This window comes from Parasteatoda tepidariorum, chromosome 2 (genome assembly GCF_043381705.1).
Source record: "Parasteatoda tepidariorum isolate YZ-2023 chromosome 2, CAS_Ptep_4.0, whole genome shotgun sequence".
Taxonomy (NCBI): Eukaryota; Metazoa; Arthropoda; class Arachnida; order Araneae; family Theridiidae; genus Parasteatoda; species Parasteatoda tepidariorum.
Genome location: NC_092205.1, coordinates 55,770,901 through 55,798,895, shown reverse-complemented (window position 1 = coordinate 55,798,895; position 27,995 = coordinate 55,770,901). Strand labels below are relative to the sequence as shown.

General features: G+C 29.4%; 1 protein-coding gene across 1 annotated transcript; it reads right to left on the bottom strand.

The window, feature by feature from the left end:
* Positions 1-11,426: 11,426 nt before the first annotated feature.
* Positions 11,427-24,252, bottom strand: LOC107437763 (uncharacterized). The gene is made up of 7 exons (XM_043045164.2): positions 24,029-24,252; positions 22,449-22,620; positions 19,021-19,206; positions 17,053-17,297; positions 15,420-15,626; positions 13,897-14,089; positions 11,427-11,628 (listed from the first exon to the last, which is right to left on the bottom strand). The coding sequence occupies exons 1-7, from the start codon at positions 24,192-24,194 to the stop codon at positions 11,427-11,429; spliced, it is 1,371 nt and encodes a 456-aa protein (XP_042901098.2). The 5' UTR covers positions 24,195-24,252.
* Between the last annotated feature and the right edge of the window lie 3,743 nt (positions 24,253-27,995).

The window sequence follows — 27,995 nt, the reverse complement described above, 5'->3', positions numbered from 1 at the left end:
TCTTTCAAAATTTCTTAGATGGCAAGCATTTTTATTCATTTTTTAAATTTAATTGTGGTTAGTTGACGAAATTAAAGTTACGAAGCTCATATTAGTTTTTTTTATTATAAATTAAATAATACAAAAAATACACACCGAGTAAAAAAGAACTAGTTGGCTGCGCCCACGGCTCGCTAACGCTCGCCAACCCCCGAAAATTGCTACGCATTCTTATATGGTTTGCTTCGCAAACCAAGCTAACTTCACTCGCTACTAACTTAGGTACATTGCAAATTCACAAAATTTTAGGAATTCAAAACAATCATTCAAATCCATATAACAACTTTTTTTTAAAAAGAATTACAACTTTTTAGTAAATACTAAACCATTAAAATTAATTTGAATTCAAATAAATGACATGTAATTCGTTAAACCTATTACAATAATATAACAAATAAATTCGTGATATAAATCAAAAATCGTCAAATAAATTCGTAATATATAAATTCGTGAATAAAAAAGCGCTTTAGACAAAATATTAAAATAAAGATCTATTGACAAAGACTACTCACTTCTGCCTAGCTTAAGGTTATTTCAGTTTCCGTTTTTAAAAGCGCATATAATGAGCCACCTCAGCTAGATTTGGCATGTGACATTTTCAGCTGCAATCACTGGTCGATTTTCTAGCGTTGCCGTTCGGGGAGTTGTAATGAGGCTTTTTTTGTCGCCGTGTAAGAGAAATATTCTAAAAAATATACATTGAAGTCGATGATTACNTGGTAATCCAATTTATGAAGAATATTAAGGATACTGTTCACTCAAAAAAGTTGGAAAAAATAATATTGAAGCATATACAATGTATACAAGGAAGGAGACAAGTCAATGCTGTATGATGATGAACATAGAGATTTCGGTTAAATATTTTATTTATTTATTAATGTTTTTGTTCAAATATAGGTTCCATAGCAGCTTATGTGATGTTTCACTTCTTTGACCATACAATCAATACTTTAGATTTTAATCGAACAGTCCTGGTTAATAAAACCATTCTGGCGCGTATTTTTAATGGGACTGTCCAATAATAGTTGACTAGAAGAGAAAGTTTGACTTATGTTAAGTATTTTGTTTTCGAAGAATATATAAATTTTCAAAAAATTATCGTTAAAGTAATTAACATAGCTATCTGAAAATATCCTAGCAAAATTAGTTGATGCTTAATTTGATGGTTAAAACAAGTCGATATTCTTTAGCAAAGAAATTTAAATGCAAGCAGCTTATTTTCGATAAATAACGTAAACAAACAAATTGCGGGAAAATACGAAGATAATTAAAATTTGACTTAAAATTCTCAAAAAGTCAATACTAAAAAAATTAAAAATTTATTAACTTTTATTTATACTGAAAATGAATAACATAATGTTTAAAAAGACTATTTTTTAGTATAACATGTATTTTCGCATACATATAACTGCAAACAGAAAATAAAATACAGTACTTAATACAGTACTTGTACTTGTCTGCTTAATCATGTTCATTTATTAATGTATTCAGTATTTATTTTATACAATACTTATTTAAACATCAATATGCAACAATATTTATTTGACAGGATGTGTTCAATTAGTTTAAATAACCATAATCTTGAGTTGCATAATCATATTCTATGAAAAGAATACCGTGTTAATATATAATTAGGAACGCGTTGTTCAGTAAAATCTATGACATTATAGTTTGCACAGTTTTTTCCTTTTGTTAATTTCTTTTACTTACCTTTGAATATCATAATTTTTATACAGTAAACGCATGCAGCATTATAGCGTAAACTCTTAATTTATTTTTTAGTAAAAATTATTATTTCAGAAATTATTTTAAGAATCATTTTATTTACATTGCATATACATGTATTTAAAAGAAAGGAACTCAAATATAATTTTACTTTTATTGAATAAAGAACTTCAAAATAGAGTTTACCTCTTATTTTCTAGTAAGCTTTAAAAAATACACAAAGTATCACAAATATTTAAATTCTCAATGCAAATACAACTTAATCGATTTAACATAGAGAAACTAAGGACTATCTTAAGTCATTTAATACTTATGACAGCTAATGAAATTTACTTATACTGCAGATTTTAAAGTAATCAGTAATATCGTTACCAAATAAACTAGATATAAAACTGCGAGAGTAATTTTTTGTGATAAATTTAAAATTCATTAAAAACTAAGTTTGAAATCGCAAATGGCAAAAATTTTATTAAAAACCTCAAAGGATGTCCAAGCCAAAGATCTTTGAGTGGAATAAAACAATAAATTGTCATTTGCACTATTCCTATTGGACGATTCATATACAAATCCCAATAGAAACATATTCCTATTGGTTGTGATCTGTTACTAATTGTTCATTGATGATTTTTACTAGTGGACAAGTAAGTAAAGTGATCTCAGCTTAGATATCTCACTGCGCTTTTCGGAGTCACAATGGTACACCTTTCTCAATAAGATAAAGGATGATTTTATGCGACAAGTTAAGGCCTCTTTAAGTGATAAATAATCTCTTAAGCCAATTTAATAAAAAAATTATTTCATAACGTTTATTTAGTAAAAATAAAGGTATTCAATAACAATTATACCATTTGTGATTTCAAGCGTTGTTTTCGCTGAATTTTAAATCAACTTGAATAACAGTAACAGATTATGATAATAAAACAGATTATGTAATAAAATTTTGAAGACTTTTTTCTCGGAGCATCTAACAATGACACATCTAATAAACTCATAAATTTTTATTTGAGAAGCGTAAATTTACATCATTGATTGATGCATCAGCAAACAGTTTGCACTGCAAATATGATAATTTATTAAGTTTCCATTTAAATAAATTTGCCTCATTCTGAATAAAAGGGCTCAGAATTAACTGCTGAACACTCATTTTAACAAAATTTTTGAAGGCAATTTCCCTCTATATAAAAAAAAAATGAAAGCGCCACTTCTGTTTTGGGTGCTTATTAACTTAAAATTTTATTTTGATTTGCTACCCGCAGAAACTATTAGACTTAAAATTACGAAAGTGTGTTGAAAAGTGAAAGGGGTGTTCTAACAGGGGTGAAAAGGGGATAGAATGAAAAATTAACATTTGATAATTATTTCGAGAATAATTAGCTATTAAATTTGGAGTTAAAATAGCATGCGGATCACTCTACAGAGTACAGAAAGGCAACCTCAGAGTACAAAAAGGCAACCTCAACACATCTTAGTTTCACATCGTAGTTCTTTTAATTAATAATAAAAGTAAAAATAAGACAACTATCATGTATACCCAAATATTCAATTACTTTTTTTATAAGCATGTGTTTTGAATTTTTTTACATGCTTTTACAAGAAAATAGTGGAAAGTTGCTTTAATTAAAAAAAGGACGAAATATACTTTTAATCAAAACTATAATTTCTTTATTCCTAAATTAATTTACGCTATTAATATACCCATTATCAAAATAGTGATAATTTCTCATTCATTCATTTCTACATTGTCAAGTTAATGTTCATATTATTCTTAAGAACAGAAACTCATATAAAACAGCTAAAAATAAAAACTGCCATCGAACTGCCCACATTCGATTGATAAATTGAATTCTATTACCAAAACTGTTTCAGAAAAAATACTTTTTTCGGGTAACTTCGTAAAAAGAATTTAAGACTTTGTCGATATCAATTTCATCATGGAAGATTAACTGGTCACGAAATAATCTCCAGTACACAAAATAAACTTACACTAAGTTCACCCTACAACTCCAACCGATCATTCAAACTGAATCAGAAACAAAAACTGCCCAAAACCAAAATGTGCTTATTTGAAGTTTATGGATTCTCGCTTTTACTAAAATCTTTCAAAGATCAATTATTATTGCTAATCAATATTTTATTGACGCAACATTTCTTTATTTTAAATGCTGATAAATAAAGGTGTCATTTTTGTTTAAGTAAAAATATATCATCGAACTCTTTAGCCGACTAATGCAATAAATTATTTGATTCTTAAACAGCCTAATAAGATGTGTGTGATATGTTGTTGATATAAGTTATTACAATTGGCACAAAGTGTTACTCAAAGTAATGTAATTAGTATAATTCAATAAAACATCTTGAGCTATGTTGATACATTTCAGATTGTCGCATTCGACATTATAAATTTAAACAATACGAAAAAGTTTATTAGTTATTTCAATAAGAAAGTTTTATTTAGAATTTGTTCGCTATGAGAATGTAAAAGAATTCATGCATGAAGAAAAACATTACTTCTAATTGAATATTTTTTCTCTTTACTATATTAAAAGATTTTAGTTTAGATATAATATGCAGGCAAACATTTTTATTAAATAGGATTGATTTTACGTGATTCTTAAATACATAGAAACATTTTTAGCATTTCTCAAAGAAATACATAAAAAAGTGAAAATATATGTCTTTTGAATAACATCGAAGAGTTTTAGAAATAGAATAAAACTAAGTTTGAAAACAATTGTAAAAAGGTCTTCGTTTTTATAGCAACTTAAAATTTTTTATCCAATTCTATTTTACAAATTATTTTTTTTTTGTAATTCAGTACAGTTCATAGAGCTTTTTAAATTTATTCATTGCAAATTGTCTGTTTTTTTTTCTTTTTGAGAATAGTGTTTTTTCATTGTTTTGTAGAAAATAAACTAAAATACAATTTCTGTCAACTCTAGGCCTAGACAGGTTTTCCGTTTTTTCATTCGAAAACGAAACATTTCTCTGCGTAGGTTCCAAATATAAAATGCATAGTAAACAGTTTTCGAAGTTAATACAACTAAATTTATCCCAAATGTATTTCTATTTCCAATTACGTTATTATTTAATTGCTGTGAGAATAAAGGCAACAGTAAAAATATTTCATTATGACGGCCTCAGTTCTTTTTCGCACTTTACTTAGAATACTTCTGAAGCAGAAGCTGAAAAAACTATAGAAAAAAGAGAATGAATTTCTGAAGATAATGAAACGAGCATGTTCTCTCCAAATGTCACCCCTTATATGTCTCTGATAATTTGTATAATCTTGTGACAATATTCAGTTAAACTTACCGGAATTGAAATTAGTTTTTCTTACAGGCTTTGAACTAATAAATCAAATCATAATCTAGAAATTAATTCCTATAAAATAATCGAACTTAATATTATATATTGTGATTACTTCATTTATAATATCCTATTTTGCTATTTTCTTATTGTATTTTCCCATAAAAACGTAAAGAAATAATAAGGAAAATCGTATATGTATAATAATTAACACATTGTTTTTAGACTACATTGTTGATTATGCTAAATATATGAAACTTTAAAAAAAACTCAATTTTGATATATTTCATTAAAAATATTAATTCCTTAAATATAAGTAAATAAATTATTCAATTTTCTTTATACCGCTAAATCATGGTTTAAAATTTAGGAAACTTACAGCGAAATCTTGATTTCAATGTAATTCATAAAGAATGTGTTATTGCCGAGTTTTTCTACGGCAAAAAAGCATTGCATCAAGCATTAAACTTTATAACTGACAACCTTAAATCAATAAAACTTTCAAGGTGAAAAATTCTGGTAAAATTTCCGTACTGAAGGGTAATAACATTTCTGGTAAAAAAAAACTATAAATCTAGAAATAAAACTTAAATATATGGTATTCATAAAACATTCATTTTGTAATTTTTCCACTCATGTGGTTGTGGTTTATTGGAAATTCTGATTTTCTAATATATTGTTTTTATTGCCACACATTTAGTAAAAAATAAAACAGTGAAAAGTAAATTTAACCGAATTAATGGTTTTCATGACATATTCTAAAGAATCATTTAAAAATTAACAAATCTTGCCACAATTACCAAATTTTACCACTTATTATAACACTATATTTTATGGTTAATTTGACCCTCATCATTATCAAAGAGCTTCACTAAAAATAATGGAGTATTTCGGTATTTCCTTGGAGTCAGAAACACGGTAAGTTTAACCATAGTAGTTTCGAACATGCTTCTTTTCTCAGTACTAAATAAATCAAAATAACCTGAAATCAAAAAACCTCAAATCAAAACAACCTTAAATCAAAGCAAACTTATATCGTAGCAACTCAAAATCAAAACAACCTAAAATCAAAGCAACCTAAAATCAAAACAGCCTAAAATCAAAACAACCTAAAATCAAAACAACCTTAAATCTAAACAAACTTAAACCAAAACATTGTTCCTAAATCTAAACAACCTTAAATCTGAAATCAAAACAAACTAAAAATCAATGCAACCTAACGTTCCAATAAACTGAAATCAAATTTTTTGTATGGCTGGCAAAGTATTTCCTTTGATTAAAGAATCACCATTCACCATCAACACTCACCATTAAAAATCGCGATTCAAACTTATTGGCAAGCTTTTAAAATATTTTCGCAGAAAGCTATAAGAAAATCTTTCAGGCAATATTATTACAAACGGAAGTCTCAAAACACCTAACATAAAAGCTTGAAAGTAAACCACTATTTTCCCGTCGTTAACATTTTTCAATACATCCCAAACGGTAATATCTTTGACTTAAATAAAACATTGGTCCAATACATTTTTCCCCATCTTTTCAGCATTTTGCTTGGATTCAGCCTTTCAAACAACAAGTATTATATTTCTGTCGTACCTTAGGGAAGGGTATCTTTTAAGATGTAAGTCAAAAGTAAATAAGATACGGCGTATGAGCATTGTGATAGCCTAAAGGCTGCAATGGGTGAAGGCGAAGATTTTTCGAAAGCGCTGTTCTTTTCACTTGAAATATGAAACTCAAGAAAATACCAATCTTTCGATTTTTCGGAATGTAGTTCGTGTTAAATTCCTGAGAAGATTAAACAACCAATGCGAGTAAAATAAAGCGGAAAAAAGGCATTCAATCATAAGAAGAATTGAAAATTGGAATTTATCTTCGTTTTTCTTGTGCCAGGAATTTCCGAACCTAGCAGATCATATTTTAGAATTGACGGGAATCTAATTAATTTACAGTCGACTAGCTGAATATTCTTCGCTTTATGGAACGTCAATACATTTCCTTACATGACTGAAACAAAACAGAATAATTTTAAAATCTAAACAATTCGCTCTTTCTTTTTTATGACTTAAATAATTCAGTATTTTTTTCTGAAGTTTAAGTACTAAAATTAAAAAATATTATCAAAAACTTACTTGAACAATATTAGCAAAAATAAAAAAAATGAAATCAGATAAAATTTAAAATAAAGAAAAAAACATCTATTCACATATTTCTCTTACACGGCGACAAAAAAGGCCTCATTACAACTCCCCGAATGGCAACGCTAGAAAATCGACCAATGATTGCCTCTAAAAATGTCACATGCCAAATCTAGCTCAGGTGGCTCAAAATATAGCCCTTTTAAAGACGGAAACTGGAATAACCAGAGAGAGCATCAGCAGGTTGTTTAATTCAGCTGCGGCAATCTCATAGTCTTAAGCTAGGCATAAGTGAGTAGTCTTTGTCGATAGATCTCTATTTTAATATTTTGTCGAAAACGCTTTTATTCACGAATTTATATAGACTAAACCAGCTTTTAGTCATGGGCAACTTTATGTTGGCCTCTCTAGGGTTAGATCATTTGACAGGCTAACAGTGATAGCTCCAAGTCCAGAAATTTGTAATTTTGTGTTCAAGGAAGTTCTTAATCTTTAATAGTAATTATTTTTTGTTATTAACAAAGCCCTTAATCTTTCTCAGTATTTGTTCGTATTTAGTATTTATTGCAAATTAATGTTTAGTATCTGCAAGTTTTTCTTATGTATGTCAAAGTTCAAAGATTTATTCTTATGTTTTTAACAAAGTTGTGAATTTTTTAAAAAGTCCTTATATGGATTTGAATGATTGTTTTGAGTTATTAGAATTTTACGCATTTGCAATGTACCTAAGTTAGTAGCTAGCGAAGCGAGCTTGGCTTGCGAAGCAAACCATATAAGATTGCGAGCAAGGGGCGCAGCCCACTAGCACAAATAAAAATTCTATTTCACTTCAATAGTAGAAGCAAGTTCATTAAGTTGATCTTGCCTCTTAGAGAAGAAACATGAAAAGGATTAACAAAAAAATTACTTTCACTGGTAAGCACAACAATAATTGTCTTGCTTTTAATACTAACAAGAAATGGCTGAAAATGCTTTTCTAATAAAGTAAAGATCTCCCATAACAGCTTGTTGGTCGGCGAGAAGAGTTACGGAGACTAAAGTTGCACAATCTCGAGGTCAACGACATGATGGTGGTAATATGGTCAGCATGCCTGCCATCTTTACCTTCTAGAATTCTTTTAATAACTTGTTTATCCAAAAGCGCAAAAGGTTTTCATAAACAAAAACCAGATAAAAATTACATTATTTTTCTCATAAAATTAAACTAATTTCAAATTTAAAAAATCCAATGAGGTTACCCTGGTTTGAATCCTAGCGGTGGCTGGTGGAAATGAATTCTGCTCCCGACTTAAACCGACCACTGTGCTGACGTAAAATATCATCGGGAGTAGACGAATCATGGGTTTGAGTCCATATCTCGTCCGGCTAAAGGTGAAAGGTTTTCGTGGTTTCCCTCTCCATGTAACGCAAATGTGGGTCAGTTTCATAAGAAAGTACTCCACGAATCTTAGTTTGTCCCAAAGAACAACACGGAAGTCTTCTGTGTTGGATTCAAAATTATAAGACTACGGAGTTGAATATAGATAGTTGTAAACTCAGAATTAGGCTGTTCAACGCCGTTCATAAAATAAAATTAAATTAATAAATTAAAATTATATTTCACTGTACTATTTTTCACTAATACTATTCAACTCAAGTCAAATTTTTATAGGTTACTTTGTTTTTTTAACGCATATACATCAGGAATTAAACAGCCGAATATCAACCAATTTATTTATTTTCGATGCAAATAATTTTCGATGTTTATTTTCGATTTGTTTATTTCTACATTATCTGCACTCCTTTTTTGAACAATCAAAATATATATTCTCTTTTAAACCTGCAGTAAATAATCTCCCAATTGTTAGAATTTCAAAATAATAGGGGGAGGTTCTCATGAATTCCTTCACTGTATAAATTTAATTGAACTACTTTTTCCTTTTCCACTTTTTGTTCCTTTGCTATTATTACAATTTAATTTTTTTATTATTCTTTTTTACCTTTGCGGATGCCATAAGAAATGCATTAGAAAAAATTCTTAACTACGGTAAGAAAAAGTTTTAGTTCGAGGAACGAAAATTTGCGCTTCAAAGCTTAAATTAGGAAAACAATCCGCATTTCCTATTTCCTTATGCTGCGCAACAGAAGCGAGGCAAGCACAAAACGTAAGCAAGAATTTTATTTGTTCTCATTTAGTGAAGTTAAAAGGAGAGTTTCGTTATTAAATCTTTCTTAGAAAAAAAATAGAACAATATGCTCGCTTACTTGTGAATTTTTTTTTTCTCTAAAAGGAAAATTAGTATAAAAAACTTTTCCTTTGGTTTATTTTCTTACTTCTGCTGTTTCCTTTATCAAAAAATGTTTTTTTTTTCTAAGTTACGAACATGAAACGAAATTAAATAAAATATTTCAAAACGTAACTTAAAAAAAATTCTTACTCATTAGTTTCAAATAATAATAAATGTGTTTTATAAAATTAACTATCGGTTTTTATTTTCGTGGTATAAGTAGCATTTCTTTTATTAGAATTTTTTTAGGTTCACATCTCAAAGAAGATCTGCATGTAATTTTTTATTTATTTTTTCATTTTATTTTTTATTCTTAGTTTTAAAAACACGATTAAAATTTAATTTTTGCAATATTGAAATTTTATCATCCTTTTGAATATTAAAACTGAGAGTCACACATGATTCCATACTTCTAATTCACAAAGCATTAAGTTCAGCCTAATAAATGCTGAAAAACGAAATTTTATTAATATAATTCCAAATGTATAGCTACGTTAAATTATCAGTGTGTGAAATGTACTATGAAAGTATGCATTTTTATTAAACAATCTCTTTTTTTTATCTTCGTGATATTACAGACGTGCAAGAGTATTAGAACAATATTCTCGTTCTCCTAAGGGATAAGTTTTCGAACTTTCAGAAAGCATTTTACTAGAGTGAAATACAATTTTCTGAGCCAAATTATAATTTGTTAAAATACAATACAACTATTTTCATTCAGATTTTTATCTTTTAAAATCTCGCTCTTCCTTAAGAAAAAAAAATTGGTACATAATTAAATAGATCAAGTGTGATCTAATTTATTTAAATTTTATTCTAGATGTAACGAAACATCAAAAACAACATTTGAATTTTCAAATATAATGTTATCGCATTTTTATATATTAATTTAAAAATGCTGTTAGTTACACAGTAACGCAGTTTTTACATTTTTTTAAAATTTCTTATACTTATTTATCCTTTTGCTTCTGAAAATCATAATAATTTTTATACAGTAAAAGCATACAGCATTATAGCGAAAATTCTTTTTTCCTTTTTAATAAAAATATTTACTTCAGAAATTATTTGATGAATCGTTTGATGGTAAGATCGTTAAACGTGTGTGGCCCTTCAATAGTAATTATCCAGCATTTCGTAAAAACCATAATTTCCACGAGTAAAATACAGTGTGTTCCTAAATTCCACCAACCAATTCAGTGAAGTATAGAATATGGGATAGGTACAGAACATGGACATTCCCATGGAATGTGTGATTGCGAACCACGTTAAAAGGATGAAAATGGAGAAAAACACACTCATTTTCTGGCTCTAGATAAAAAAAAAAAATTGGAAATCTGTGAGTACTTGACTAGTTTATAAGACATCTTTGGACATACCTGAGGATCTTATGACTCGGATCGTCGACCCTTCGGTTGATATGAAAAACGACCCAGCAACTTCGAGCGTGTCAGAGAATCAATTTTACGTCTTGGTAGACTGTGAAATGGAGTGTTCACTGTGCAGACGGTGCAAAATTTGTACAGCGGGTGTTACTTTGCACATTTTTTGTGATAATTAATAATATAATTTTTTTTTTTGTGGTTAGCAAAATTCTAGAATCTTTTGTAGTCGTTTTACAGCTTGACTTCAAAACCCGCAGGGATTTTTTTTCCCCTTCATATTCTCAATACGGGTTTCGACCCTATGATCTATGGTCAGTTTTCACTCTCTTGTTGCCTTTCGTCACTCTTCGTATTTTGTTGATCAAATTTCGTAACACCCAGCATAAAATTCGCTTGTTAAATCTGGGGCAAAAATAGTGTCTGATATAAATTAGTAGCAATAATATTACTTTATACTTCGTAATACATCAGGTTACATATTTGTCAGTGTTGATCTCTGTAAAATAAACACTTTTCACATTGCATAAAAACCAATTTTTAATATACAGTGGGAAATTTTTACGAACATTCTAGAAATAATGTTCCAAACTCAATGCATCAATAGACGCGTTAGGAGATGTTGAGTTACCTTTCATATTTAAATAGCACGGTGGATGAAACTCTTCGAGTCTCACAATGTCTAGGAATGAGGAATATGTAGCGATGGCACCACCTAGAATTCCACTGGCACCAATAATGATTAGAATTATTTTCTTATAAGTGGGAAGCGATCTATGAGGATAAGGACAAACATTACTAATAAACAGTACTCACTATTTTTAATTAGATGTTTAGTAAAAATAAGTAGAATTTAAATTTTTTCTACGATGTGTATTTATAATAAGTAGAAAATTTAATTTATTACATATTGATAATTGAAACGGCAATACCAGACCATATAGTTATCTATCACCAAAGCTTGATATGCCTAACATTGTGAAGCAGGCTTTGATTTAATGATGTAGAATCCTCAAAAGATCGTGTTAAACTCTTTTCCAATTCGATTCAAAATAAAAACAAAATGATAATTTAAAACTTATGGAGGAAACGGCATAAATAGACTGACATATTATAAATGTTAAACATGTGAAAAATCAAAGTACTGACAATTCAAAAAATATTTTGGATGAAGGAATTGCACCTAACAAATCTTTTTTGTGATTGTGAGCTAATTAACCAGATACGAGCGTAACGAAAAGGATGGGTTAAGTGAAGCTTGATTAACAAGCTCGAGAAAAGGATGAGAAACGAAGGTACTATTAATATGCAGACCAAAAACAATTTCTGAGAACTAAAGCACTCATCTTCAGAGCAATTAATAAACTTGAGATAATACCTTTTCTGTATAAATCACGTTATGGAATCAGATGTTCTGAGAAAGTTTCCCTCATTAATAATAATAAGTTTTAAGAAATGATTTCGTTCGATAAGCTTATTATGATTTTATTACTCTGATCATACCTCAACTCAAGTGATGTCGCAGTGGAAAAATTGCTAAATGTATTCACAGTAGTGCACGTTGGTCAACGGCACTGAATCGCCAGAATCTGCTCCTAATTCCAACTACTTTAGAGCTTGAACTTGAATATTCGTAAATATGAAAAAATTTATGATCTTCCTTTCGTGGTTTAATCGATTCATCCACAATTATGCTAATTTACGGAACTATCAGCATAAATCTGATCAAAATCAATCGATTGTTTGCTCAGAAAATGAACCTGCTAGCAAGCCTAAAAAGAACAAAAAGAGAGCTGCTAACTCTGGCAATCGCTATCCATTATCCATGAGGATTGAGGATGTTCATGATTCTTCCCCTCAAGACCCACCGGTGCCCTTCGTTACTTTTACTGTTTCGACTAATATTAAACCAACTATTATTACAATACAGGTACTAAATCAGCAAACTGCTAGATAACTTTAAAAAAACAGCACTAGATGTCCTCTTTCCATCTCCACGACTTTCTGAATGACCAAACAATTCTAAATTTGTTACCTAAGGACTTCCTGTTTCACAAAATAACTCATTCTCAATCGTAGAAAATGTTTAAAGATGAAAAGACAAATTAGTAAACCTGGAGAAAGTCTTCAGCTTACAAATTTCTTAATGTAAGTTCTTAATGTAATTCAGCTGAAAAATATCTTAATTCAGCTGAACAATTGCAATTCCTTTGAAAGTTTCCCATTTACAATTCATCAGAAAACAACGAGATCTCTCCTGGATAAAGCAAAATTGGAGAACGCATTATAAGAACTAGGACATTTTTATAAGAGGTTCAATCACCCCCAATCTATCACCTTCAATCACCTTCTAAAAAGGGATTACCACGCGGCAATTCGACAAGTTTGTGAGAATATGGACTACCCGAGTTTTCTTTTCTCTCTTTTTTCAATTCAGAATGATTTGATACCACAGGCAACACCAGATGCACATTTGTAGCAAGCCACTTTCTAGGGTGGAGGTTGGACCTCCGATTCAGAGTAGATTCCGATCATTTTGCATTAATAATAAGCTTAAAACGATGTAAGCACAGCACATATATATTACAATTTACATACGCAATATTTATAAATGCACATATACAATTAGATCAAGAGGGAAAATGGTCATTTTAAAGGCAAAATGATATTTTAAAGGATTAATGCCCATCCGAACAACACATTATCGATATGTTAAGGTTTCAGAAAACTAATCAGATGGGTATGTGATGCATGCTTTCACTGTCAATTATTTAAGCTTTTATTGCTATAAGCATACAGTTGTTATAGTTAGGTCCCGTTAAAAGAAGATTTTGGCTCAGGTATTAAAAATCCGAATGATGATATATAATTTTAAAAAGAATATTATCAAGTTCAGAATAATATCGAGTCATCATTACTTTACTGAAAAGAGCAGCTTTTGATGAATCATTCATACTGGTCATTGCAAAATTCCACTAACATTGACCGTAAAAATCAAGCATTTACCCTTAAAATTATTATTAAGCATTAAAAAGCTGTTACCTGTCGGGCCAAGTAGGAAGAACATCTGAGCACAATTTGTAATAAAATAAACAAGGAAGCACTGTGGAGCATAATACGATAGCTGATGCACCCACTAAATTAAGTATTTTACCAAAGCGGGGAATAGACAGGGCTACGAATAGGACAAAAAGGAGTATTGTGACTCTTACCAGAACTCTTTGCCAACCAAATTCTGTAAAAAAAAAAGGAAACTCAAATGTATGAAGTTTATAATTAGATTTTAGCGAATAACATTATCGACAAATATCTCGTAAGTAAATTCAAATCTAATAATTCTTACAGTAATAAAAACTAATACAAAAATATTAGGGTGCAGGTTAAGTTCTAAGTTCATATTTTCGAAGTTATATACACTTCTTGTCTAAGTTTTCGGGGGAAGAAAAAGCTTTAATGTGTTTTCTGAAGATAAATTAACCTTATACGTGCTATCTTAAGAATAGGTTATTAATTTCCTGTAAACTTTAGCCTTTGTTCTATAAAACTATAATGATCGCGTATGTATGCGGCCACAAAAACAATATAATATCCTTTCTCACGTTAGCAACGAAGAGCTGTAAGAGACTGAGCTATAAGCTGGGCCGAGAGGAAGTGTAAAAAATATACTTTTCATTTAAGCAAAGAAATTGTACTGTATTTTTACTTGAATCGTGTTTCTTAATTTACGTAAGCTACCTATTATTTTAGATACATATTTTAGTTTTGATGATGCTTAATAATTCACGCAGATTGAGATAGCGGTGTTTCAAGGAATAAAGCTAAACGGGATAAAAAAAAATCTATATATTACTTATAGAGAAGTATGTTATTTATCGCAATCTACTTTTTTCTCTCAACCTTGGAATACTACTTCCTTTTTCACCTACTTTATTTATATGTTTTTTTTTATTCCTTTTTTTTCATCTTTTTCATTGGTTTTTATGGATTTTAAAATTTATAATATTTCTGAAATAAATGATTTCAAACTGTTTTGACTTGTAATTTAGAATTTTAAATATTTGGAAATTCTATAAATAATTCGTCATAAATATATTTTCAATGTAGTAGTATTCAAACGTAGGTATATCAATATTTTAATGTAGTATTCTAATGTAGGTTGTGTATTCAAAGTAGCATTCGAATGTAGGTATGTAAATTGAATAAAATAAATGTTAAGCAAAGATTTCAGAGGATATCTGTGTCACATAAGGTAATTTTGCATTTTAGAACATTTGCAGCTTTATTAACATTTTAGAACTTAATTTTGAGTAGAGAAACCGCAAAATGAGCATAATACCTAGTTAAACTACTGCATTATACTTAGATTAAAATCGTCTAGTATCCAATGAGTAAGCGAAATTAAATCGGCTTAGGAAGCCATGTGAAAAGATTTGCAAAAATTTTCATGGGTTAATGAACGCAGCGAGTAGGGACTAGGGCATTTTAGTTTAATATAATCCAAAATTTTTCAAAACTTCAAAAATTCAGTCGTAAATGTAACATGAGAAGTAAATACGTTGACTCACTATCGGGAACATTTAAGATGTCTTCAAATTCTTGACTTGTAGCGTTGATTACCATTAAGAAAACAAAGAGAGAACGAAAGGACATGAAAAATAATACTATGGTTCTGTATACAGAGGGTGGTGTAGAATCTGTAATATCCATATGTACAGTATCCCCATACACATGATAGCCAAATATTGTTATCGGAATGTACATCAAGAAAACGACTAAAAAAATGTGTTTAGAAAAATATTGACAATTAATTTTTTTACTTTAAAATTTCAAAATAATAAATAATTTTGTATCATAAAACAGGAGAAAATTTCTTAATAAATTAGTTGCAAACTAATTCTTAACCAAATGAGATGTTCAAGCTGACATCAGCTTGAACATATCATTTTGTTAAGAATTAGTTGATGATGCTTATATGATGATGCTTATTCAAACATATGGTGATGCTTATTCAAAACTGAACTTCATTGTAACGGCCTGTATACGCAGACTTGCTCAACTAAATTTAATGTATTGTAACACCTCAACACCAGTGATCTAGTGGTGTCCCCAAACTTTTTATTGCCACAGACCGGTCAACGTTTCATAATTTCGCCGCAGCCAACTGAAATTGGTGAACTCTGATTGTTTATATTTAAGATCGCTTTGATTTAATAATTTGATTTTTATATCTACCTTCTAATAAACATGCCTTCTAATAAATATTGTTAATATGCCTTCGAAATAAAACGCAGCTACTTGCGCCGTATTTGTGAGGCTTTTGGTGACGACTTTCAGTTCCCTGTAAGACTCTCGTACATTGAAAGTCGCGCAAACCCGAGAGAATACACCACAGTAAATAAAATGGATATAATTTAATGACTCTTGAGTGACCCGGTACCTTTTGATCCACTGCCCGATACACAGAAGAACAGTTAATCTAGAGGAAACTACCAATATAACCAATTGCTTAAGTTACAATGCATATAAAATTTTGACACTGAAAAGCACTTTTAATTATCTTGCCGTCAAAAACAAACCATATGCTAATTGATATTTTAATTTTGTGAAGAGCGTAGTTTTTACTGTATATTTAGCACATACGTAATCTGCCTACTTGAATATAATGAGACAATCTAATACGTAACAGTGAAGTTACTGATTCAGTTCAACCTTGGCTTAACTTCTATATTTTGCCTTAAATAATGCATCGTGTGCATTAGTTGATTGCTGATAGCAATTCGAGTGAGTAGAGAAAAAGCCTTTTAGTGACTTAATGCAAATTAACTGCAAAATGCAATGATTTATTTTTATATCTTTTAAAATACTTGAGAAAATAAAGATCATGCCTAGCTTTTCTTTTTTGTTCAAAAGTTTCGCATTGGTAAAACGTAACCAATCAAATTGTTCACGTCTTATTGTTTGAACTCTGGGCCTTTTTAAATGCCGGAAAAGAGATGCTTTCTTAGGTTATTGCCGACAAGACTTAGAACCCTCTCCCATTCCAAAATCACTTAAAGGCTGTCACTTAGCATCTTTACCCACTAAGATCAGCGAAATTTAATAATTTTGCAGAATCCTGTATTTTAAAATTCTACTCTCGTCTCCATTTTCGTAATAAGAAAGAATATACGTAAATATGAAAATATGGTATATACGTACTAGTAAAGCCTGTTATGACAGCCCTCGGAAATGCATCTTTGTTCTTCATATCATTTTGAAAAGTCGGAAAACTAGCTGCCCCACCAAATGAGAAGAATATTGATCCCATAGACAAAAAAAAAGATAGAAAAGTAGGATTTTTGTGGGTTACTTTCAAACTAGTCGATGAGGCATGTTTTGCAATAGCTACAAGCAGCATAATGATAGATCCGATGATAGTGACAAGGGCCAAAACAGCAGCTATCCTAAAGAAAGAAAGTTTTTTCCTAAACATATCATAAGGAACTAAAGTTAATCTGTCATAAAAAATGAAAATAGTCTAACCTGATATTATTATACGATACGGTTTTGAAGTACCATGATTTATGAATGTCATTTTGTAGCTGTTAACACTTGCATTTGAAAAATTGCATTTTTTTCTGTTTTTTGTTGTGTTGATTACATTTTTCACTTGCTGATTTATATCAAAGTTATATTTTGTTCCTACCATTACCATTCAAGTACTTTTTTTTTAAGGAGATGGGACTTTTGGGAAGCAATCGACAATTTCATTTAACTCAGCCTTCTCACTCCCATCATCCACCTATAAATTTACACCAAGTCATATTAAGTATCATTCATATGCGTCAAAAATGTAAATAAATTGAAACTTGAGCTGCACTGGTTCAGGGGATAGAGCGTTCGTCTCCCAATGAGGTAATCCAGGTTCGTATCCCAGCGGGGTAGGTTGATAGGAATTTTGCTCTTGTCTCGCACTGACCGCAGTGCTTACGTAAAATATATTTAGTAACAAACGGATCAATTGGTAGAATCCCATTACCGTCAGGCTAACCATGGAAGATTTTCATAGTTTCTCCCTGCATACAGCGCAACCACGGGCTACTTCCATTAAAAAGTTCTCCACGAGAGCTGGTTTGTCTCAATGCTTGACACGATGTGATCATCATGAGCTATCATTCATATACGTCAAAAGTGTGAATAGGCTAGAACCTGCTTATTCACACTTTTGACGTATATGAATTGGTGGTGATTCATCTTAAAAAGCTTTTCGTCTTCCAATGAGATGATCCAGATTCAAACCAGATTTGGTTGACACGAATTCTTTTCCCGACTCGCACTAGTACACAGCAGTGCTGACATAAAATATCCTCAGTGTATGACCGATCTTGGGTTTAAATCTCCTTGCCATCAGGAAAACCGTGAATGATTTTTTCCATGTTACGCAAATGCGGGTTAGTTCCAGTAAAATGTTCTGCGCGAAATCCAGTATGCCCTAATACTTGGTTCATGAATTCCCTTGTCTTCTGGGGCTGGGTTTACATACTACAAAGCTAAGGAGTTGAATATTGATAGTTATAAACTCAGAATTGGGTAGGCTGTTTAATACCGGTTATAAAATAAAATATAAAATGAGCTAGATCTATAGAACTGATATTTTTTGGTATTTACTAATTTCAAGCTGTGGTAAAAAAACCTATTACTACAATACCTTTATAAGCTTCTAATATTAGTATATTAAGTACCTATTATTTCAACACCTATTTTAGCTACCAATATTATATTAGATACCTATTACCAGAATACTATAAATACCAATTATTACAATTATTTTAACCTCATCCAATGAAAGTTTGGCGATTTATTGCTTACCATTAAATATATGAGCATGGCAACATAGAAAATTTTACTCACTTCGAATAAAAGAATGCAGAATTGCTGAGATGTTTTAAGAACATTATAAATTTAAGTATTTTATAATTTATTCTGTAGATCGAAAGCAATATTATATACTTTTTAACGGTATTTTATTAATATCGAAAAAGGAGAGGAATTTTAACTTTTTCATGAAGAATGAAGGACCGATTATTCAAAACATTACATAAGTACTAATTTTTATTAATGGTAATCACGCTTAGTAATATTTAACGTCGAAAACAAGTGTGAAAGGCTTATACGATATTATTATACCAGAAATCTTTTGGTGTCCCAAACCACATCATGGGACATATTACGGCTGCTAAAATAAGAATCCAATAACAGAAAGGTATTCCCCATGATGATGGAATCAATTTGGCTATCATTTCGGCTGGAAGTAACAGATACACTATTGAAATACCTAAAAAATTGATCTCCAAAACAACAGACAAGAAGTTCCTGGAAGAGAAAGCATTTATTTTGTTGAATAAAAGCTATGCATTTAACTAAAAAGTATGATTTAGACTTTTTCAACTAGAAATACGAATGAAAATTCTACGAATCAAACCTCATTCATCCAGTTTCGAGAAGAGCTTTGTTTGAAAATGACCATTGTAAGGAACTTCTTTTAAATTATTTTCGAACTGAATATTATTTTAAAGGGTTCCATGTGTTTTAAAATTTAAAAAAAAAATACTCTTAATATTTTCCAGCCGTGGCAAAGAGATACTAAAAAAATACAAAATGACTTCAATTTTTTCTAGCAGTTTCACTATCATTAAACTGAATAGATTCTTTTCAAATTTCTCTTTAAGTTCGGTTTGCGTGAAGTTATTTGGGTTTGCAACACAAAGCTGCATTGTAAGCTTCTGGAACGTAAGAAATTAATTATTCAGTTGAACTGAATTTCTATTTAAGAGAAATTGAGAGAAAAATTCTGCTTACATTCTTATTTTCGCATTACATTTATTTACAGAACTATACGAGCTTGTGTGTGTTTATTACAAAGAACGTCTCATAAACCCATTTTATAAAATAAATAGAAAAGCAGGTAGCTTTGAATAAATAAAAAGAGCATAAAGTTATACCGTGTCTACCCCTTGTGGATCGGATTTTTTTGTACTATAACTCTAAACTTTAAGACTTAAAAGGCACCATCTGAAATATGATAATTAATTAGGGCGTGCATTAGTTAACGAAAATCTGAGTCAAAAACATATTTTCTCTGAATAAACAAACTTTTTTCTGTTGACTGATTTGAATTATTGACACTCAAAATACGCGGATTAACCGCAATTCTAGGAAATATAGTCCCAATTGGAATCAATCGGTGGAAGTGCGGTCAAATTTTTGGAGTGTTGAATGTCGAATGCTTAACGTTTATTTTAAGACTTGTGTATTTCGGTATAACTAGATGATTTTTTAAGCGAATTCTCAGTTTTTGTTACACAATTATAAAATTCATTTGTCCATAGATAAATCATAATAAAAAATTGTCTATTATTTTTATTATTTTATTTGATGATGTAAAAATTTTTGAATTGCAAGGTATACAAATCTTTGCCTCATTTTAAAGTATTAAATTTGAAATAGAATAATATAAAATTTGTAGGAACTAGGTAAATTTTAAAAAATTTATTGAATTTTAAAATTTACGTTAAAAAAATTTGTTTTCCCGTCAATAATTTTTAAAATTTCAATTAAATTTCATAGTTCCTCATTTAAAATTACATACTTTAAAATCTCTCTATATCAAAAAATTGTAAGTCCCACTCCAGTTGTTTTGAATGTTACAATTTGTTTTGCTGCACAAAAACTGTAAGACTTAAGTACTTGAAAACACAAAGTCGCAGGAAAATAGGAAAATATACAGAAAGTACAATGGCATAAAAAATTAACACTCGATAAGTACTTCGAGAATTATTAAATGTTAGACTTTCAGCAAAAAAAACAAAGAGTCCCAGTCTGCAGTTCTCAGAAATGCAATTAAAATAATTTGACTTGCTGCAATATTTGTTTATGAACTTAACACGATCTTTTTCTTTTAATTCTAATTTGTTTTAAAGTTATTGCAATTTTAAATGCTTTCTTTCTGATTTTTTTCACTTTTTTTGAAATTATCGTAACATTTTGTTTGGTTGTGCAGAAACTATAAAACGTATAAATTTGAAATTACGAAGTCGTCTTAAAAATGTATGAGAAAAACAATGGAACAAAAAAATTTAAATTCGATAATAAGTTTTTTCAGCAAAATATTAAATGTTAAATTTTAAATATAATAATAACTTGTGAACCGCTCTACAGTCAGTAGAAATGCAGTTACAGAGTTGAAATTTGACGTGTTTAAGGGCTATTTTCATTTATGAACTTAAAGCGAGAATTTGTTTTAAATTCCATTTTATTGGAAAATTATTGCAATTGTGAGCTTTTTTTCGGGACTTTTCTTTCACTTTTATTGTTCCAAATTGCAACTACATATTCATTTTTTTTTAAAAAAGTGATATTTATAGCGATCTTTGTTTCATAAACTCGCACTTGATTCAATGCGAAATATCACTAAAAAGTGAATGAAGATTTAAAAAATAAGAAAGTGAAAGATAAGAGGATACCAGATAAACATAGTTAAAAATGATATATTTTAAAATTAAAGACTGAAAACAAATTGAAAAATGCTTCCAACTCGATCTGCTGTATGATATAAGGTTATTATATATTGTTAACATTTAAAATTACTTCGAATTTATTTCTTCTTATTGTGTCACACATTCCTAAGTGTCAATTCATATATCCCTTATTTCGTTATGATTAACATATTAACAAAATGTGCTTACATAAAAAATATAATAATTATATATTTTATAAACATTCTCTTACCGATTTTTAAGAACAAAAAAAATGGAGATGAATGAGAAGCAACTTGTTGGCTCGTGAGGGGAGCCTCCTCGCTTACCTAACAATTCAAAACATTTTTTACCGTTATCAAATAATTTAATAAAACAAATAATAAATAATTATTAAAAATTATTTTTTACATGAAATTAACTTTTGTTGAATGAGTTTCATCATTAAGTGCAGAAAAACCTGCAAGAAAAATCTGCTTCGAATTCTCTCGGATTACAACGAAATACGTAAAACGTTAAATTAAAATTAAGGGATCCAAGCATTTGACTGCTCTTCTATTTTAACTAGTGAGACCTTATCTCTCAGATTGTGGTTGACATCAATGTTATGACAATCAAGAATCCGCGTCCGACAAGAAAAATCATTTTTATTCCGAGAAAGTAGGTTTTCAGCAAAAATCTGATCATCAGGTCAAAAGTTACTCAAGGTGTTGACTTTTTTTATTTTACATACTGTACATCTAAGGTTACTTTGGAATTCGAACTCGCATTTTTATATAAATCACTTAATACCTACAAAAATACGAAACAAAGAAATTTCCGTATTCATAATATTATTTCAAGCAAAACATAAAAAACAAACTTATAATAATTTCGTTTTTCATAATTTTATTAAATTATTCTGGAATTAGACAGTTTGAAATCAGTTAAAAATAAGTTAGGAAGTAAAATAATATACGTTTATTAATGGTTTTTGAGCCACAATTCGGGAATTAATAAAACATTTCTCTTACCATAATTTTCACAGTTTTGACATTTATAGGAAAAGAGTTTTATTATTTTTCTTATGAGTATATTTACCTCATGTGTACTCCATATGCTTTTTCAGCAATGGCTGGATATGGCTTCCTGTGTCTAACATTTCTGAATTCGACATATCTTTCTTCAAGAATGTTCCAACAACGAGCTAAACATAATCCAGCATACAATGAAGCTGAGCAGCACAATATTATAAACACTATTCCACCCCAACCTATAAAATGATTTTTAAACGTATGCATTATCTACCTTATATGTAGGCGAATATATGTAAATACAACAATGTAAAGTGATTTGAATTTTTTTTAATAAACGAAATTGAAGAAAAAAAATTATCTATAGGATGTTTATTGATAATTGCTTTTAATATAATTTTTTTTAGCAATCTTGTTAAAATTTAAGTCAAAAAAATGTGTATATACATTAGGGGTCACAAATTAATATTTAAGCTAGGAAAAAACAAAAACAGTATCGAAATCTGACAAAATGCTAAGCAGGCAGAACTAAGAACAACAAGATCTGTTTGTTCACCAGAGAAAACCTGGAATAATTAATATTTCATTCTAAGATACCTCGAAGTTTCATCAGGCAAACAAACTATTTTTCTCTACTCCTGCCTGCCTCTCTATTAATTAACATATTACGATATCATTTTTATTCTTCCATTTCTGGAATAATAGTTTGTGATTCCTTATGTGCATATGTTTGTTTTTACTTCATTTTTGACATTCTAAAAATTGCTGGTAATTAATAAACATCTTATACAATAAGGTTATCAATTCAGAGGTTGAAAACGTAAAGAAGGTATGGTACATCATAAGGATTAAAAATCATATAGCCACCCCAGACCAAAAATGTCATAGTGCACCGCTAAATTTGCTGCCCTATTATGAACAGACTATTCAATCACATTTGAAGAGAGAGAACTTTTTCTTAATCTAAATTATTTTAATTTAATTTTTTAATTAATTACTTTAAAAAAAACGTTCTTTAAAAAGTCCAGATTTTGTTTTTTTATTTACAAGATATTTCGAATTTATTGACTTGGCAACTAAAGTGCTAAGTTCGCCAATTAGTTCACAAAATTGAATAATACATAAAAACGGCAATTTTTAGAGCTACTCTTGAACACAATATTTAACATTTATCATTTATCAATAGAATTTTTAAAAAAATTTAAACAATTTAGACGAATGCGGGTAAAAATGAGCAAAAACGGCCTATATATTATAAGGAAGAGCCCCTAGCGCTGCGTGATGACATTTCCTGTCATAGGTTGATGTTCAACTTTTGTTCTTTTTTATGTGCCCTACCTCCCTTCTAAGTTTAGATTATAACTGTTAACAAAATTATAACTGTTAAGTAGATTATAACTGTCATACTGCATAATAAGGAAGTGCCTCTACTGATATAGGATAACATATCCGGTCATAGGTTGTTATGCGATTTTTGTTTTTATGTTGTATTCGCATCTGTTTCTTTTTTCATATTCTACCTCTCCTCTAAGTTTATAACTGTTATACTGATTCATACTGTATATTGTTCATTGTAACATTTTAAAAGATTTGAGATGATTATACAGGATTTGAAATGATGGAAGAAAAGCGATATAAAAGCGTTACCGGTATCTGCTAAAGCTCTAGGTAAAACAAGTACTCCACTGCCTGCCATATTGCTCACAATAAAGAATGTTCCGATCCAAAATGAGTAGCCCTCTCTTTCTCCTAATTTCTTCTCCACCCTGTTAGCAGTAGATGTAGCTGAAGCAGCAGCAGCCGGGTCTATCATGTTTGCTTACCTTCTGAAATAATTGTAGGATAGAGTTGTGCTGGAAATAATGATGCACAATACTGAAAAATACATTATAAATAAATAAATATAAAAATAATGAAAGAAAAATAATCCTTCAAAAAAAAAAAAAAAAAAAAAACTTAAGTAAAGTTCTAAGATGACAAAAATTTTTATTCATTTTTTTATTTTAATTATGGTTAGTTGACCAAATTAAAGCTACGAAGCTCATATTAGTTTTCTTTATTATAAATTAAATAATACAAAAAATACACACCGAATAAAAAAGAATGATTTGGTTAAAATAGTAATCCAATTTATGAAGAATATTAAGGATACTGTTCACTCAAAAAAGTTGGAAAAAATAATATTGAAGCATATACAATGTATACAAGGGAGATGACAAGTCAATGCTGTATGATGATATAAACATAGAGATTTCAATTAAATATTTTATTTATTTATTAATGTTTTTTTTTTCTTCAAATGTAGGTTTCATAGCAGCTTATGTGATGTTTCACTTCCTTGACTATACAATCAATGCTTTAGATTTTAATCGAACCGCCCTCGTTAATAAAACCATTCGCGAGCTTATTTTAATGGGACTGTCCAATAATAGTTAATTAGTAGAGAAAGTTTGACTTATGTTAAGATTTTTGTTTTTGAAGAATGTATAAATTTCAAAAAAATTATCGTTCAAGCAAGTAATATAGCTATCTGAAAATATCCTAGCGAAATTATTTGATGCTTAATTTGATGGTTATAACAAATCGATATTCTTTATCAAAAAAAATTTAAACGCAAGCGGCACTTGTCACTTATTTTCGATAAAAACATAGACAAACAAATTGCGGGAGAATACGAAGATAATTAAAATTAAACTTAAAATTCTCAAAAAGTCAATACTAGAAAAATTAAAAGTTTTATTAACTCTTATTTATACTGAAAATGAATAACATAATGCTTAAAAAGACTATTTTTTTAGCATAATATGTATTTTCGCATGCATATAGCTGCAAACAGAAAATAAAATACAGTACTTAATTTAGTTACTACTTTATAAGGAATGAGCACATTTAACCTTGAGAACATTGTAGTTTTGAGTAAAATTAAGTAAAAATACTTTTATTAAAAATATTTGTGGCCACTTTTTATGACAAACGAAAGTGAAAAATGTGGCTGCTCATCGCATGGACTGATAGAATTAATAGGGAAACAGAAGATTTGTAGGGTACTCCAAGGGTACTATTTCAACTTTAACATATTTAACTTATACAATCTATATATATATTTCTCTTACACGGCACCAAAAAAAGCCTCATTACAACTCCCCGAATGGCAACGTTAGAAAATCGACCAATGATTGCTGCTAAAAATGTCACATGGCAAATGTCACATGAGGTGGCTCAACATATAGCGCTTTTAAAAACGGAAACAATAACCAGAGTGAGCATTATCAGGTTGTTCAATTCAGATTCATGCCCTAAAAACATGATAATATTTAATTTAAACTCAATTAGGAATTAATTAGGCTGGCCTTCTCCATGACTATAAATAAGTCACAAGGTCAGACTTTTGAGAAAATCAGTTTAGTATTGACTAAACAAGTTTTTAGTCATGGACAACTTTATGTTGGCCTGTCAAGAGTTAAGTCATTTGACAGCCTTTCAGTAATTGCTCCAAGATGCCAAATCTATAATTGTGTTTTCAAAGAAATTCTAAATGCTTAGTGTTAATTTCTTAGAGCTTTGCAGAAAAAAATGTTTTTTGGAAAAAATTTAATTGAAACTTCTATTGGCAGTAGGCAAGGGGAACTGCCAAAATCAAAACTCCCCGATTAGAAATGCAGCATGGCGACCTCCACGTGGTATTTCTCGGGTAATGCTAACAGCCATGCATTTTAATTTATTGTATGTAAAACATCCTTATTTTGTTCTAAAATGTTATGTACTTTATCACAAATGTTAATTAATATAGAAATTGATTTCAATAATGCTGATCACCAAAAAATATTTCATTTGGCGATAAAACAAATTTTTGTGTTCTTGAAAATGAAAGACTTTTTGAGGGTTATTATCTCACAAGGAAAAGTTAGGGTTTAAAGTTTATATTTTTAAATAATAAAATTTTTTTCTAAAACTTTCAGAATTTCTAGCATTAACTAATTTATTATACACATTTAGTTGAATTTAGGTGAGTGACTGCAATATTTGATAATTTATTTTGCTAATATGTTTTTCATTTAGCTAATGCTTTAATTTTTTCACCATGTACAATCAAAATAGCTAATTAACTTTTAATAAAAGCCAATAAGAACAGTGATAGAATTCTTCTACATGAGTACAATACTATGTCTTTGATGATAAAATACTATGTCTTTGTGCTAGAACATTGTGTGCATTGAGCGCAGCGAGCCATGGTTCACGGCGTGAACGACATAGGATTGCGTAGCAATTCTCGGGGGTTGGCAAACGTAAGCGAGCAGGGGGCGGAGCCTCCTAGTACTTATTTAAACATCAATATGCAACAATATTTATTTGACAAGATGTGTTCAAATAGTTTAAATAGCCATAATCTTGGGTTGCATAATCATATTCTATCAAAAGAATATTGTGTTAATATAAAATTAAGAACACGTTGTTCAATGAAATATATGACAATATAGTTGCACAGTTTTTTCCTTTTTTTTAATTTCTTTTACTTACTTTTGAATATCATAATTTTCATACAGTAAACACATACATCATTATAGCGTGAATTCTTAATTTCTTTTTTAATCAAAATTATTGTTTCAGAAATTATTTTCGGAATCATTTTATTTATATTGCATATATATGTATTTAAAAGAAAGGAACTCAAATATAATTTTACTTTTATTAAATAAAGAACTTTAAAATAGAGTTTACCTTTTATTTTCTAGTAAGCTTTAAAAAAATACACAAAGTATCACAAATATTTAAATTCTCAATGCAAATACAACTTAATAGAATTAAGATAGAGAAACTAAATACTGTCTTAAGTCATTTAATACTTATGACAGCTAATGAAATTTAGTTATACTACAGATTTTAAAGAAATCAGTATTATCGTTAACAAATCAACTAGATATAAAAATACGAGAGTAATTTTTTGTGATAAATATAAAATTCATTAAAAACAAAGTTAAAAATCGCAAATGGTAAAAATTTGATTAAAAGCCTTAAAGGATGTCCAAGCCAGAGATCACTGAGTGGAATAAAACAATAAATTGTCATTTGCACTATTCCTATTGAAAGATTCATATACAAATCCCAATCATAGAGTTGAAATACTGTTGACTACTATATCAACTCTTGATCCCAATAGAAACGCATTCTTGTGGGTCTGTCTTGCTGTGATCTGTTACTAATTGTTCATTGATGGTTTTTTTCTAGTGGGCAAGTAAGTAAAGCGATCTCAGCTTAGACATCTCCCTGCAATTTTTGGAGTTGCAATGGTACACCTTTCTCATTAAGATAAACGATGATTTTAGCCTACAAGTTACGTCCTCTTTAAGAGGTAAATAATCTCTTTAGTCAATTTAATGAAATTTTTATTTCATAACGTTTATTTAATAAAAATAAAGGTATTCAATAACAATTGTACCATTTGTGATTTCGAGAGCTGTTTTCGCTGAATTTTAAGTCAACTTCAGTAACAGTAGGGAAACATTGCAATTTTTCAAAAAGGAGTTGTTTTACGTGAGCTTAGGACTGGAAAAATATGCTATAAAATATGAAGAATCAGAACACAAAAGACTGATCAGAAAAATAAAACATTCAT